Below are 13716 nucleotides of genomic sequence, written 5' to 3'. Positions count from 1 at the left end.
ATATGTCCCAGGTGATAATCAAATTGCGGACATTTTTACCAAAGCACTTCCAAAGGTTACACATGAAAAACATGTACAAAGTATGCTTTATGTTTTTGTTCCACAATGATGAACCGCAGGGGAAATGTTGAATGGTTTCTTTAAATGTAAAGGTTCATCATTGTTCCACCTAATGTGTATGTCTTTAAGGGGCCAGAGCAAGGGCCAGAGCAAGATAACGAGACCCAGCTTTACAGCTGTGAAACATAGCAGGTGCTGCTGAGTTGCATTGATTAAGGTGTGTCAGCATTTGCATGTAGTATATAAGGAGCAGCACCTAGCTCTCCCATTACCCTGGGGGTTGGGTTGGTGGTTGGGTCTGGTTTGTTGTTAATGTATTTAGTGTATAAGGAGTTTTTGTTTTTTTGTAATTAAAACCTTGTTTAAGTTATTTTTGAGTCCCTTTTTAATGCATGGTCTCCCCAGCAAGCTCTCTGCAGCGCTACCATACTACAAATAGCCAACAGATAGATAGATAGATAGATAGATAGATAGATAGATAGATAGATAGATGATAGATAGATAGATAGATGATAGATAGATAGATATATAATGATAGATAGATAGATAGATAGATAGATAGATAGATAGATAGATAGATGATAGATATATAGATGATTGATTGATTGATTGATTGATAGATAGATAGATAGATAGATAGATGATACATGATAGATGATAGATAGATAGATGATAGATAGATAGATAGATAGATAGATAGATAGATGATAGGTAGATAGATAGGTAGATAGATGATAGATAGATGATAGATAGATGATACATAGATAGATAGATAGATAGATAGATGATAGATAGATGATAGATAGATGATAGATAGATAGATAGATAGGTAGATAGATAGGTAGATAGATGATAGATAGATGATACATAGATAGATAGATAGATAGATAGATGATAGATAGAAAGTCAGATGATAGATAGATAGATGATACATAGATAGATGATACATAGATAGATAGATAGATGATAGATAGATAGATAGATAGATAGATAGATAGATAGATAGATAGATTAGATGATAGATAGATAGATAGATAGATAGATAGATAGATAGATAGATATAGATAGATAGATAGATAGATAGATAGATAGATAGATAGATGATAGACAGACAGACAGACAGCATTGATACCCCAAAAGGTCTTTCTTCTCCCTTAACCACAGCATTGTATTCCAGTACAAAAACCAAGCCTGGGTCTGTCTCAGCGTCTCAGCCTTCATCCTGCTGTCAGCTGAGCTCACATACAACTTCTCTGGCTATTTCACTTAGCTGCAGCCCAGGTCATTTTTTTTTTAGGATGCTCTTCATGATGCTAAACTCTGTGTTTCCTAGTCAAGGGGACTGATTTAGGTGCTTAAGTGACAAGCTTTGGCCATTGTCTTACAATTGCCTAGTTGGCAAAGGATTGTTCCATCAGCTTTTAACTCTACCGGAGACAGGACCCCAAGGATTAGGAAGGGAGTCATTGTGCAGACTGACACCCACCCCCCAACCTGCAACAACATCTGTATGCATCTCACTCTCTCTTTCATCAGTTAAACCTGATGATGAAGATTGTCAGTTATTTAGCTAAAATGCTACATTTTGAGAAACAGGAAGGGTTTTTCCCTTCCGATATCAAGATGTCTTAAGCCAGCCATTGTTTTCTGTGACTTACCTATTAATTGACAATATGGCTTCAGAGACTGCAAATCTTCCATTTGAATGTTCCAACAAGGTCTCCTTGGACATTTCTGTACCTTTGCACATTCAGTAATAGTAAGTTGGGTCAAATGTTGGTTAGACGTGCTCCCCAATGTGCTAATTTTGTACTTGCAGTTAGAAGCTTCCTACTCAAGCTAGCGGGACTCGGGTGGTGCTGTGGGTTAAACCACAGAGCGTAGGGCTTGCCAATCAGAAGGTCGGCGGTTCGAATCCCCGCGATGGGGTGAGTTCCCGTTGCTCAGTCCCTCCTCCTGCCAACCTAGCAGTTCGAAAGCACGTCAAAGTGCAAGTAGATAAATAGGTACCACTCCGGCGGGAAGGTAAACGGCATTTCCGTGTGCTGCTCTGGTTCACCAGAAGCGGCTTAGTCATGCTGGCCACATGACCTGGAAGCTGTACGCCAGCTCCCTCAGCCAGTAAAGCAAGATGAGCACCTCAACCCCAGAGTTGGCCACGACTGGACCTAACAGTCAGGGGTCCCTTTACCTTTTTACTCAAGCTAGAGAATGTTTTTAATTGGACGGTGCAGGTATGGCCTCAGCAGTCCCTCCAGTGAGGTGTCATGGGGGGAAATGCAGAGCTTTTATTTCCTGTGGAAAATGCTTTTGTTTCATAAGTTCGTTGCAACAATGAATGGATGGGGATTGCAAATATAATGTTGCGCAAGCTTGGCACTGGGAACTTTTTAAGTTTCGCTCACTGAACACAAATTAAAGAACATAGTAAATTAGATCACCCGCTAGGGCATCAGAACATTTTCCAGTTTGCAAACTGATTCCCCCCCCCCCCACACACACACACACAAACCCTAATGTTATCCTAACTCTGGAGGCCCTCAGTGACGATGGATCAGCAATTGTAAAAAGTAATGTGAGCCCTGGGGAGAGAGGCAAGTCTCTTTCCTGAGAGCTCCATAAAACTGGGGCCTGATCTTAACAGCTGAACATATATTAATCCATATTTTCGTTTTGATTGTGCTAATTGGTTTTCTTTGTTTTACATGCAGCAATGCACAGATGGTTACGAATGGGATCCTGTCATGCAGCGATGCAAAGGTACAGTAAACTGTAGCAAGGGGCACATTGATGTATTTATATCTGCTAAAAGGAATCCTGAGCTTGAACAAATGAGAATTCCGTCTCCATAGTGGAATTTCCTCCATAGTCTTTTCCAGTGCAGAGACTATGGAGAAAGCATGGGAAGGAGCACAAACTTTGTGGCCATATCCGGGTTTCTGGAATCGCATCCACTGTATCAGTTTCTCTCCAACACAGATTTGCATTCGTCATCATTGATATTTCCTTCCAGGGCAGTGAGAATGATCCATTTACTGCAGGGATAGCCAATGTGCTGTTCTTCAGATCTTGTTGGGTTATAGTCACATTCATGCCATTCATTGAAAGCATCTTTAAAGAGTGCATCATGGAACATTCCCATTCGACAGCATGGACAGCAGTCATTTAGGAGGGTAATGCAGAGCTCAATAATGGTTGAGTGTTGCACATGCAATTGGCTTAGCTGTGTACCTCTCGCACATCCAATTCCCCTCTCCCCATGAGGTGGACTGAGGATCCAAGGGTGTCAGGATGCTGTCAGCGGTTTTCCGGCTGGTTGCCCAGGAAAGTATGAAGACAAGGAAAAGTTTCTTACCCTCCTTTTTTGTTTCAAAAAAAGCCAGTGGGGTGTAGTGGTTAAGAGCGGTGGACTCGTAATCTGGGGAACCGGGTTCGCGTCTCCGCTCCTCCACATGCAGCTGCTGGGTGACCTTGGGCTAGTCACACTTCTTTGAAGTCTCTCAGCCCCACTCACCTCACAGAGTGTTTGTTGTGGGGGAGGAAGGGAAAGGAGAATGTTAGCCGCTTTGAGACTCCTTAAGGGGAGTGAAAGGCGGGAATATCAAATCCAAACTCTTCTTCAATCTTTACAGAGAGAGGCTATAGAACCCAGCCTCTTGGATAATGGCATTGTCATGAGTGAATCTCCATCACACACCCCGTCTCTTCCACTTCCTCATTCATCTCTTCTGCGGGTGCTGCTATGTGCCCTCTGTCTTTGTGTTCTTTGCTCTCCTACTTTTAAGGCTCGCCGGGTTCTGGGAGATGGAGGGTCTGGGATGCTTTCTAGTGACAACGTGTCAGCCAGGTGTTGCTCTGGCTCTCCCATGATTTCCCAGCTTTCCCCCACATCTGCCTCTGAGCTGCGACCTGCCTCAAACCCCTGTTGTAAATCTATACTGTCTTCGTCATCCTCCTCCCTGGAAGGGTCAGGATGGGGAGACGGTTTTTACCCTTCCTCCTCTGCCCAGTCCCTAGGGGAGTGGCCAGCACTCCTGCAGAAACTGTGCCAGCCCCTGTCGCTGCTGCCAGAAAAGTAAAGCGAAGCAGCAGCAGCAGCTTATGGCAATATCTCGTGAGATTTTGCGGAACTCTCGCGAGATCTCGCTGCTGCCGCCACTTCTCACATCTCCCATGGCTGGGGGTGGGTGTCCTGTCTGCCCACTGCTGCTCCTGCAGCAGCAAGGAAAAATTATTACAGCATCCAGGTTCTGGCAATATCTTACAGACCTCTCCCAAGTTCTTGCCAGAAGCCATAGTCCATAGGAAGGCAAACTAAGGCCCGGGGGCTGGATCCGGCCCAATCGCCTTCTCAGTCCAACCCGCGAACGGTCCGGGAATCAGCGTGTTTTTACAGGAGTAGAATGTGCCTTTTTATTTAAAATGCATCTCTGAGTTATTTGTGGGGCCTGCCTGGTGTTTTCACAAGAGTAGAATGTGTGCTTTTATTTGAAATGCATCTCTGGGTTATTTGTGGGGCATAGGAATTCGTCCAATTTTGTTGTTGTTGTTGTTCAAAATATAGTCCTGCCCCCCACAAGGTCTGAGGGACAGTGGACCAGCCTCTTGCTGAAAAAGTTTGCTGACTCCTGCCGTAGTCACTGTAAAGGGGCAGCTGACCAATAATATTACTGGCAATTGTGAAGTGATGTCAACTAGAGACTAAGTGAAAACTGATGCAGCAGTTGGGGTTACATCTTGGACATGTAACGAAAGCGGGAAACCGGTTTTGGAAATATTAGATTGAATGAATCTGGTTTCACATGTAATAATTTGGAAAATCAATGAAAAAATAATTGGCAGAAGCTGTAGTCATGCAACCCCAGTTAGCAGTGAGTGGGTTTCTGTTTCACCTCACATGTTGAAATAGGACAGGCCGTTGCTGCCTCTTCCCCTATCTCTGCCTCTTCCCCTACCTTTTCATTCCACGTGGAAGTGCTGATAACATTCTCAAACCTGCCGCCTGCCTGAGACACTCGCCTGCATTCAAGGCCGTTTTGGTGCTCACCTTTGCCTTGTTTCCGACCGCAGATATCGACGAATGTGAAATCGTGCACGATGCATGCAAAGGTGGGATGAAATGCGTGAACCACTTCGGAGGATACCTCTGCCTGCCCAGAACGGCTCAGATTATTGTCAACAATGGTCAGGAGCAACCTGCGCCTGAACCCGTGCCTGTGCCTAATGGCCGAAACGGCAATGCCATAGCTCGAAGGACTGTCCCAGGGATACAGTGCGCGGCTGGGTTTGAAGCCAGCGATCACAATGTGTGCCAAGGTAAGGAAGTCACCTTATGCCAAACTTTACATCCCTGTATCAGGGAGGGGGGTGGGATTTGTTTGGCCCCCTTTCCGCATCAGATTGGCCCAGTTCAACCATCCTGAACTCAGTTGTTGATTGGAACAAAACTGGCTGAATTGCAGCCTTATCCAGATTTTGCAATGCCATTTCGGTGCGCATAACATGCACACCCAAAGAAACCACAATTGAAATGCATATTCAAATATGTGTTTTAGGAGAAAGTGCATTGAATTATTATTATTATTATTATTATTATTATTATTATTATTATTATTATTATTATTTTGAGGGGAGTGGTGGGGAATACGTACACAAATGCATGTAATAATGTACGCGGTTTAAATGTGTTGTCATGCATTCTTTGTTTAAAAAAAATCAGCACAAAACATGGACTTATGCCAGCAAAATTGAAGCAAGGGTGGGGTGGGGACTTGTGCTTATCTGTTTGCCCCTGCTATGTAGTAGAGAATAACAGGAAGGGCAAGTAATGTAGCCTTAGTGGCTTATATCAGAGAAAGCAATTCAGAAGAAAGGGATGAGGTTGTAGTGAAAACTGGGGCAGCTTATTTCTGCTCTCGGTCGGTTTTGGCACCTGCCCATTCTGAAGTCAGTTTGTCGTGTTCCGGCCTTAATCTGCAAATTCCTCCTTTTTTCAATCTGCATGAAAATTTGTATCTAAATACACATTTTAAACATAATTCTTCTCGCAAAAGATGCATTGTTGAATTTATTTTATCTGAAAGTACATCTTCCTCAGAGCACATATTTAGGATAGGTTTAGATTCTAGCTCAGTGGTAGAGCATCTTGCCTGTCAAGCAGAAGGTCGCATATCAACCCCCAATCTACCTTGGTATCAGGGAGCTTCCTACGTTCCTATGCAGGATAAAATTATGCATTTTTAAACGCATTTTGAATCGACCCCGGAAATGGACCAGTTTGCCAGTACATGTTGGGAAAACCCTGGCCTAATATGCTCACAGCCCCTAGTCCCAGTTACCAGCCTAGCAGCTGCATTCTAACCAAGCTGCACTTCCAAACTTGTTTCAGAGGCAGCCCCACATATATTAGTAGTCTAAGCTGGAGGTTAGGGATGCAGGTGGCTCTGTGGTCTAAACCACAGAACCTAGGGCTTGCTGATCAGAAGGTTGGCGGTTTGAATCCCCGTGACGGGGTGAGCTTCCGTTGTTCGGTCCCAGCTCCTGCCAACCTAGCAGTTCGAAAGCATGTCAAAGTGCAAGTAGATAAATAGGTACCGCTCCGGCGGGAAGGTAAACGGCGTTTCTGTGCGCTGCTCTGGTTCGCCAGAAGCGGCTTAGTCATGCTGGCCACATGACCCGGAAGCTGTACGCCGGCTCCCTCAGCCAATAAAGCGAGATGAGCGTCACAACCCCAGAGTCGGCCATGACTGGACCTAATGGTCTGGGGTCCCTTTACCTTTACCTTTTAAGCTGGAGGTTATCAGAGTAGACTATCTCTACGTAGGGATGCAGCTGGCTAATCAGCCGAAGCTGGTTAAAGCTGTTCGCTATCCCAGAGAGTCACTGCTGGCTGGTTAGAACCTTGAGTAGGAGAATTCCTGTGAATGTGGTGAGGATCTACTGCAGAAGAAGGTAACCAAGATGATCAAGGGCCTGGAAGCCAAGTCTTAGGAGAAACAGTTGAGGGACTTGAGTATGTATACCCTGGATAACAGGAGAATGACAGGAGATATGATAAAAGTAAAGGTAAAGGGACCCCTGATCATCAGGTCCAGTCATGATCGACTCTGGGGTTGCGGCGCTCATCTTGCTTTATTGGCCGAGGGAGCCGGCGTACAGCTTCCGGGTCATGTGGCCAGCATGACTAAGCCACTCTCTGGCGAACCCCAGAGCAGTGCACAGAAACGCCGTTTACCTTCCCGCCAGAGCAGTACCTATTTATCTACTTGCACTTTGACGTGCTTTCGAACTGCTAGGTTGGCAGGAGCAGGGACCAAGCAACAGGAGCTCACCCCATTGCGGGGGATTTGAACTGCCGACCTTCTGATCGGCAAGTCCTAGGCTCTGTGGTTTAACCCACAATCTTCAAATATCTAAAGGACTGTCACACGGAGTGTGGAACAAGCTTGTTTTCTCCAGCTCCGGAGGATAGGATCCGAACCAATGGCTTCAGTTACAAGAAAGGAGGTTACGACTAAACATCAGGAAGAGCTTTCTGGTGGTGAGGGCTGTTCAACAGTGGATGAGACTCCCACGAGAGGTTGTGGACTCTCCTTCTTGGAAGTTTTAAAGCAGAGGTTTGACGGCCATCTGTCATGGATGCTTTAGTTGAGATTCCTGCATTGCAGGGGGTTGGACTAGATCACGGGTGTCAAACACAAGGGCCGCGGGCCGAATCCGGCCCGCCAGACCTCGTCATGTGGCCCCTGTAGCCGCCGCCGGCTGCCAGCCTTCACCTTTTATTCTCGCTTTTTTTTTTTACACAAGAAAGCCGCCTCTTCAGCGCATGCGCGGCAGCCTACAAGCCAGAGAACGTCTGCCCTCTAGCGGCGCCGGCTGTTCTACACAGGAAACCTCCACTTTACATGCATTCAGGAAACAGATACAGATAGAGTCCTACAGATACAACCGGCCCTTTGAGGGTGACCAAACTGCTGATGCGGCCCCCCAATGAATTTGAGTTTGACACCCCTGGACTAGATGATCCTTAGGGTCCCTTCCAATTCTTTGATTCTCTGATTTTGTTGCAAGGCACACTTGTACTATATAATCTAGGAAGTAGCGTATATATTGGACATTCACAGGTTGTGCGGGACTGTCCTATAACACATTGTTGCTTATTTATCTACTGTGACTTAAAGAGCATTGTATTTGAGCCTCTTACATCCTTTGGCCAGGGCAGAAGAAGCTTGAGGTCCGTGGAAATCACTGGTGGTTTTTCTAGGGTAAGGCTTCCATCCAACATGTTTATATTCTGATTCATAAAATAAACCCCACAAGAGCATTCCATTAATGGTAACTTAATTTGAGAGTGACGTGTTTGTTGGTAAATGAGGTTGGCGCTGCCTCTATGAATACCGAGAAAGGAACTACAGCTATTTCATACAGCTTGTCTCGATTATAACCATTTAAACCACTATTTAATATAATTAGATAGAAAGGACTCTCTCTCTCTCTCTCTCTCTCTCTCTCTCTCTCTCTCTCTCTCTGCCAGAGAATTAAAAAGAAAAGAAAAATCAATAGCCGAAATCTTGGAAGATTGCTTTGCTGACATGCACTTGGATCCTCCACTGGTTAGCCTTAGAACAAGTGTTTATGAATCAAAAGCAGAATTTGGCTCCAGGTCTTTTCTTTCACAAAAATGATATGCGCTGGAGGAACAGATGTTAAAGTAAACTATTTATACAAACAAACACAATGAGAAACAGCCTCCAGAGTTTACAGGATTGTTGCAAGCCCCATTCCTGATTGTGCAAAAAAAAAAATATTAAAAAGGGAATTACCACTGCTAACATCCTGGGAATTTTATCCTGGGGAGTGGTGGGTGTACACTCATGCAAATGTTGTTCATTAGCTAGCTTGTTTGAAATGCTGGCAAGCTTCAGACTGGATCTCTGACCAAAGGATCAGAGCTGGGGGGAGGGGATATAGCTCACTAGCAAAGTGCAATTTCTAATCTGGAGAGGGAACATACAGGGAAATCAGTGGGAAAGCCATGCGGAAGATCCCTAGTTCAGGCCTTGGCAACTTCAATTAAAAGGATCAGCTTAGCAGACACTGAGAAAAATAGATCTCCCTGCCTAAGATGCTTTAAATGGAGAGCCAATCTTATGTGCAGTGACAGCGCAAGCCTGTCCAGTACAAAGAAACTCTACTGAAGCTTTAGAGGACTCCTGTGCCTTTAATTAAAAGTTTCCGATTTGCAGGCCCTACCCGTTTTATTGCCTCCTCTTGAGATTGACTAGAGAATCTGTGTTGAATAGTCGGTTAACTAGATTATTTCTCTGAATTTTCCCCACGCCACTTCCTCTTCCTGTTCACAAATCCTCTGGTCAGGCTTAAGGGGAAGCAACAAAACAGGACCTGCAAATAGGTAACCTTTAATTAAAAGTGCAGGAGCCCTTGAAAGCTTCAGTTGCGCTTTCTCCATAATAGACAGTTGCACATCAGATGTATTCCTAATTTTAAAAGTGGACAAAGAGCGTGGCAACTTCAGACTAAACTGTTAGGTGTGGAAGTAACCCCTTGACTTCACAGCAGCTCAGTCAATGGTTTGACAGGCTAGCTGATGACAACCTACAGAAATGTTGCAGACCATCACGTAGAGAGAAGTTTTGCGTAGCTCAAGTCTGAAAAGGGTTCAGTTGTCCCAGATTCACTTTCTTTATAGATGGCTTGTAACAGATGGATATTGTGCTGGTCCCGAGGGTTAACTGTGCGGCGAGGTCCGAGTCCAGTCCAAGGTGGAGGGTGCAGTATGGAGGCAGTCCGTCAAAGCTGAAGCTGGGTCCAAGGCAGGGAGTCAGGCGAGGTCAGGAGCTCCAGCAGGACAGGGTGCAGGCAGGAACAGGCTACCAACAATGTTGCTCCCACAACCTGGGACTGGGGCTGGCCAGCTTTTATCTGCCCCGAGGCATAGGGCGGCCCCGGTCCACAGGTGACTCGGCTCTCCTGGCCTGGAGGTGAGCACTCCTCCTGCGGGAACTTAGTTCCCTCCGTCTCTCTGCCCTGAGCCTCTGCAGCTCAGGAGAGGCTGGAGGGTTACCAGACCCAGAGGTAACCTCAGCTTCCTCTGACAGGGCTGAGAGTGGAGCACCTGCAGGCAATGGGTCCTCCATCACCTCAGGAGCCAGAGCAGACTCAGCTGGTGTCTGCACCTGAGGATCCAGCACAGGTGAGGACCCTTCAGGCTCAAGCCCCAGCCCCGGCTCAGCTGGTTCTGGAGGCGGGGACTCCGGTGCAGGCTAGGATTCTTCAGGTTCAGCCTCCGAGTCCGAATCCCAGGCCATCACAGATATTCTCGAATTTTAAGTGGATGAGCAGGGGGAAAATGTGAAGATATTCCGGAAAGGTATGTTAAGGAAGTATGCTTATATCCTGAAGAGTTCTACTTTACCTCGTGCAATGTTATGTTTTGACCGAACTAAAAATACAATAGGGATTTGCAAATTATAGAGTGATTGAGCAGCTTGGCTTCCATGTGGTGATTATAAAATGGCTTCTATACCAATTAACATTTTTGTGTTTTATTTGCTGCCATGCCGTTGAGCTCAAACCATGATAGAAGTGGCTTCCCCCATTGTTAAGTATAGTGTGAAAATATCCGCTTTTCGTCACGTGTAATTCGGCAGTAAAAAGGACATAGGCTTGAAGGCCAACACAGGACGCAGGAGAGGCAACATGCATTAAGAGACTCGGTTTTTTATAAGTTATAAATTGGCAATAATTAACATGAAATTGACAAGGATTTCATTCTATAATGCAGTCTAAAAATCTCGTTAACAAAGTGGGAAAGGTGCATGTGTTTGGCCCTAATAGAAAACCATCACCAAGTAGTATCTGTTAAAGAATGAGGGGAAGGCGGGCCAGGGGCTGTTGAGCTATGGCAGTTATAATGATATAAAACATCTACGACAGCCTTTCTCAACCTTGGGTCCCTGGATGTTGTTGGACTACAACTCCCATCATCCCTAGCTAGCAAGGGATGATGGGAGTTGTAGTCCAACAACATCCAAGGTTGAGGAAAGACTGGTCTATGAGTTTGTAGTGTCAGTATTCCATTAAGAGTCATGTTTGGTAAGTCGGGATTGCTTTGCTGTTGACTTTAGTCCCCTGCCTAGAAAGTTCCGGATTCTAGCGGCTTCAACAGTCAGTCCGAGTTCTGTTGCCACTGAGCATGCTCCGTCCGTATCAGAATGATATGGAGAAAGGAAGGGATTTCATCATCAGAGCATTTATATACAGTGGTGCCCCGCAAGACGAACGCCTCGCAAGACGGAAAACCCGCTAGACGAAAGGGTTTTCCATTTTGGAGGCGCTCCGCAAAATGAATTTCCCTATGGGCTTGCTTTGCAAGACGAAATGTCTTGCGAGTTCCTGCGGGTTTTTTCCCTTTTTTTCCCTTTTCCTAAGCCGCTAAGCCGCTTATCAGCTGATCCGCTAAAAGCCGCTAAACCGCTAATAGCGCTAATCCGCTAAGCTGTCAATGGGCTTGCTTCGCAAGACGAAAAAACCGCTATACGAAGAGCCTCACGGAACGGATTAATTTCGTCTTGCGAGGCACCACTGTATATTTTTTTGCTGAAGATTTTTTATAACTTCTGCAAACCTTGCGGTTCTCCCAAGCGCACTAGTACCTTCTTCTCAGGTGTGGGCCATGCCATTTTGCTTACATAAGCAACAGTGCTCCGAGACTGAAGAAAAATGGAATTACACTGGAGGGCTAGAGAGAAAGATTGCTGGTATGATAGGTCAGCTGTGCAAATGCGTGAGTCTTTTCCCAGATGATGAGGTTTGAGCATGAGGCATTCTGCGTGCAAGGCAAATGCTCTCCCGATGAGCTTTGGCCCTTCCCTATCTATAGCGGCAGTCCAATACACACTTCCCTGGGAGTTAGTCCCCCTAAATTCAGTGGGTCTTAACTCTGAGTAGACGTGTGTAGGATTGCACCACAAGATAGGCCCAGTAACTGCTTTACTAGTGATGCATCTACAGTGGTACCTCGGGGTAAGTAAGTGGCTCACTGCTGGAAAAGTACACAGAAGAAGACGGGCAGGTGGAACGCAAACTTTGCATTAACTCACAAAATGCCTGTCATTGCGACCAGTGCGCTTGTGTGTGTGTGTGTGTGTGTGTGTGCTCGCGTGTATGTTTATTATATGGACAGCTAGCATCTTGCAAAGACCTGTATGATGTCTGTGTTGAGAGAGAGTCGAGTTGCAAAGGTCTGTCTGGCAAATGAATGCTTGTGTACAGTGGTACCTCGGGTTAAGTACTTAATTCGTTCCGGAGGTCCGTTCTTAACCTGAAACTGTTCTTAACCTGAAGCACCACTTTAGCTAATGGGGCCTCCTGCTGCCGCTGCGCCGCTGGAGCACGATTTCTGTTCTCATCCTGAGGCAAAGTTCTTAACCCGAGGTACTATTTCTGGGTTAGCGGAGTCTGTAACCTGAAGCGTATGTAACCTGAAGCGTATGTAACCCGAGGTACCAATGTATAGTTCTTTGATTGGGCCTTCAAGCTCTCTTCAGATATTAGCATGGAGTGAATCCGTTCCCATATAATTATATATAGCTGGAGAGGAAAAACGTTGCCCGGCAGAAATAATAATAATAATAAATTAACTACCTGGCATTCCTTATCTGTCAAAACAAATTAGCTCCCGCGGTGATGAAATTTAAATTTCAAGCTCGTTGGTGTATTTCTTGTGTGAACCTGCAGCCATTTGACAGGAGTGGGAGAAGGATTTTCCTTGAGATCAGTAAGTGAACCGAGGCTGGTAACAAAACATTTCAAGCCTTGTTGCTGTTAGGTCAGCGGCTCCAACGCAAAATTGTGCTTGTTTCCGTTTGACCAATTCAAAAGCTTCCAAGAATGTAATAAAAGAAAGCTGCATTCCTGCAGAATGCAGTGGGACTTATTTCTGAGTAGGCAGGTACAAAACCCTTATCAATACTGAAATACAGTGGTACCTCGGGTTAAGTACTTAATTCGTTCCGGAGGTCCGTACTTAACCTGAAACTGTTCTTAACCTGAAGCACCACTTTAGCTAATGGGGCCTCCTGCTGCCGCCGCGCCACCGGAGCCCGATTTCTGTTCTCATCCTGAAGCAAAGTTCTTAACCTGAAGCACTATTTCTGGGTTAGCGGAGTCTGTAACCTGAAGCGTATGTAACCCGAGGTACCACTGTATGACTCTTCTGACACCCTAATCTTGAGAGGTGGATCCAATTGCAGTCCAACCTTGGTTCTCGAACGCCTCAGTTATTGTACATTTCAGCTCCCGAACAGCGAAAACCTGGTTTTCGAACGCTTTTTGGAACCCCAACACCCGACGCTGCTTCTGTTTGTGTGCGAGAAGCTCTTGCAACCAATCGGAAACCACGCCTTGGATGTTGAACATTTTGGAAGTCAAACAGTCTTCTGGAACAGATTACGTTTGGAATTACGCATGGAATGCTCCTTCGCAACGCAGGTCTGAGTGCTCCCCCACTTCAATTAACGTATCAGGATTCTGGGCTCCTCAAGATATTGCTAGTCTACATCTCCCATCATCCTTGACTTACCGGCCAAGCTGTCTATAGCTCATGGGACCTGGAGTCCACCATCATCAGGGAAG

General features: G+C 45.6%; 1 protein-coding gene across 3 annotated transcripts in view; it reads left to right on the top strand.

Annotated features, from left to right (window-relative positions):
• EFEMP1 (EGF containing fibulin extracellular matrix protein 1) overlaps positions 1-13716 on the top strand; it is a 73868-nt gene that overhangs the window by 18092 nt on the left and 42060 nt on the right. For all 3 annotated transcript variants that reach the window (XR_014154559.1, XR_014154560.1, XM_081854870.1), the window contains exons 4-5: positions 2772-2820; positions 5131-5376. Coding sequence is in view for 1 of the 3 variants with exons in the window: in XM_081854870.1 (XP_081710996.1) it covers positions 2772-2820; positions 5131-5376 (295 nt within the window). In the remaining 2 variants the exon portion in view is untranslated. The remainder of the gene's footprint in view (positions 1-2771; positions 2821-5130; positions 5377-13716) is intronic.

The sequence above is a fragment of the Podarcis erhardii genome (assembly GCF_964252035.2).
Source record: "Podarcis erhardii genome assembly, chromosome: 3".
Lineage (NCBI taxonomy): Eukaryota > Metazoa > Chordata > Lepidosauria > Squamata > Lacertidae > Podarcis > Podarcis erhardii.
This window is presented reverse-complemented; position numbering and strand designations above follow the sequence as displayed.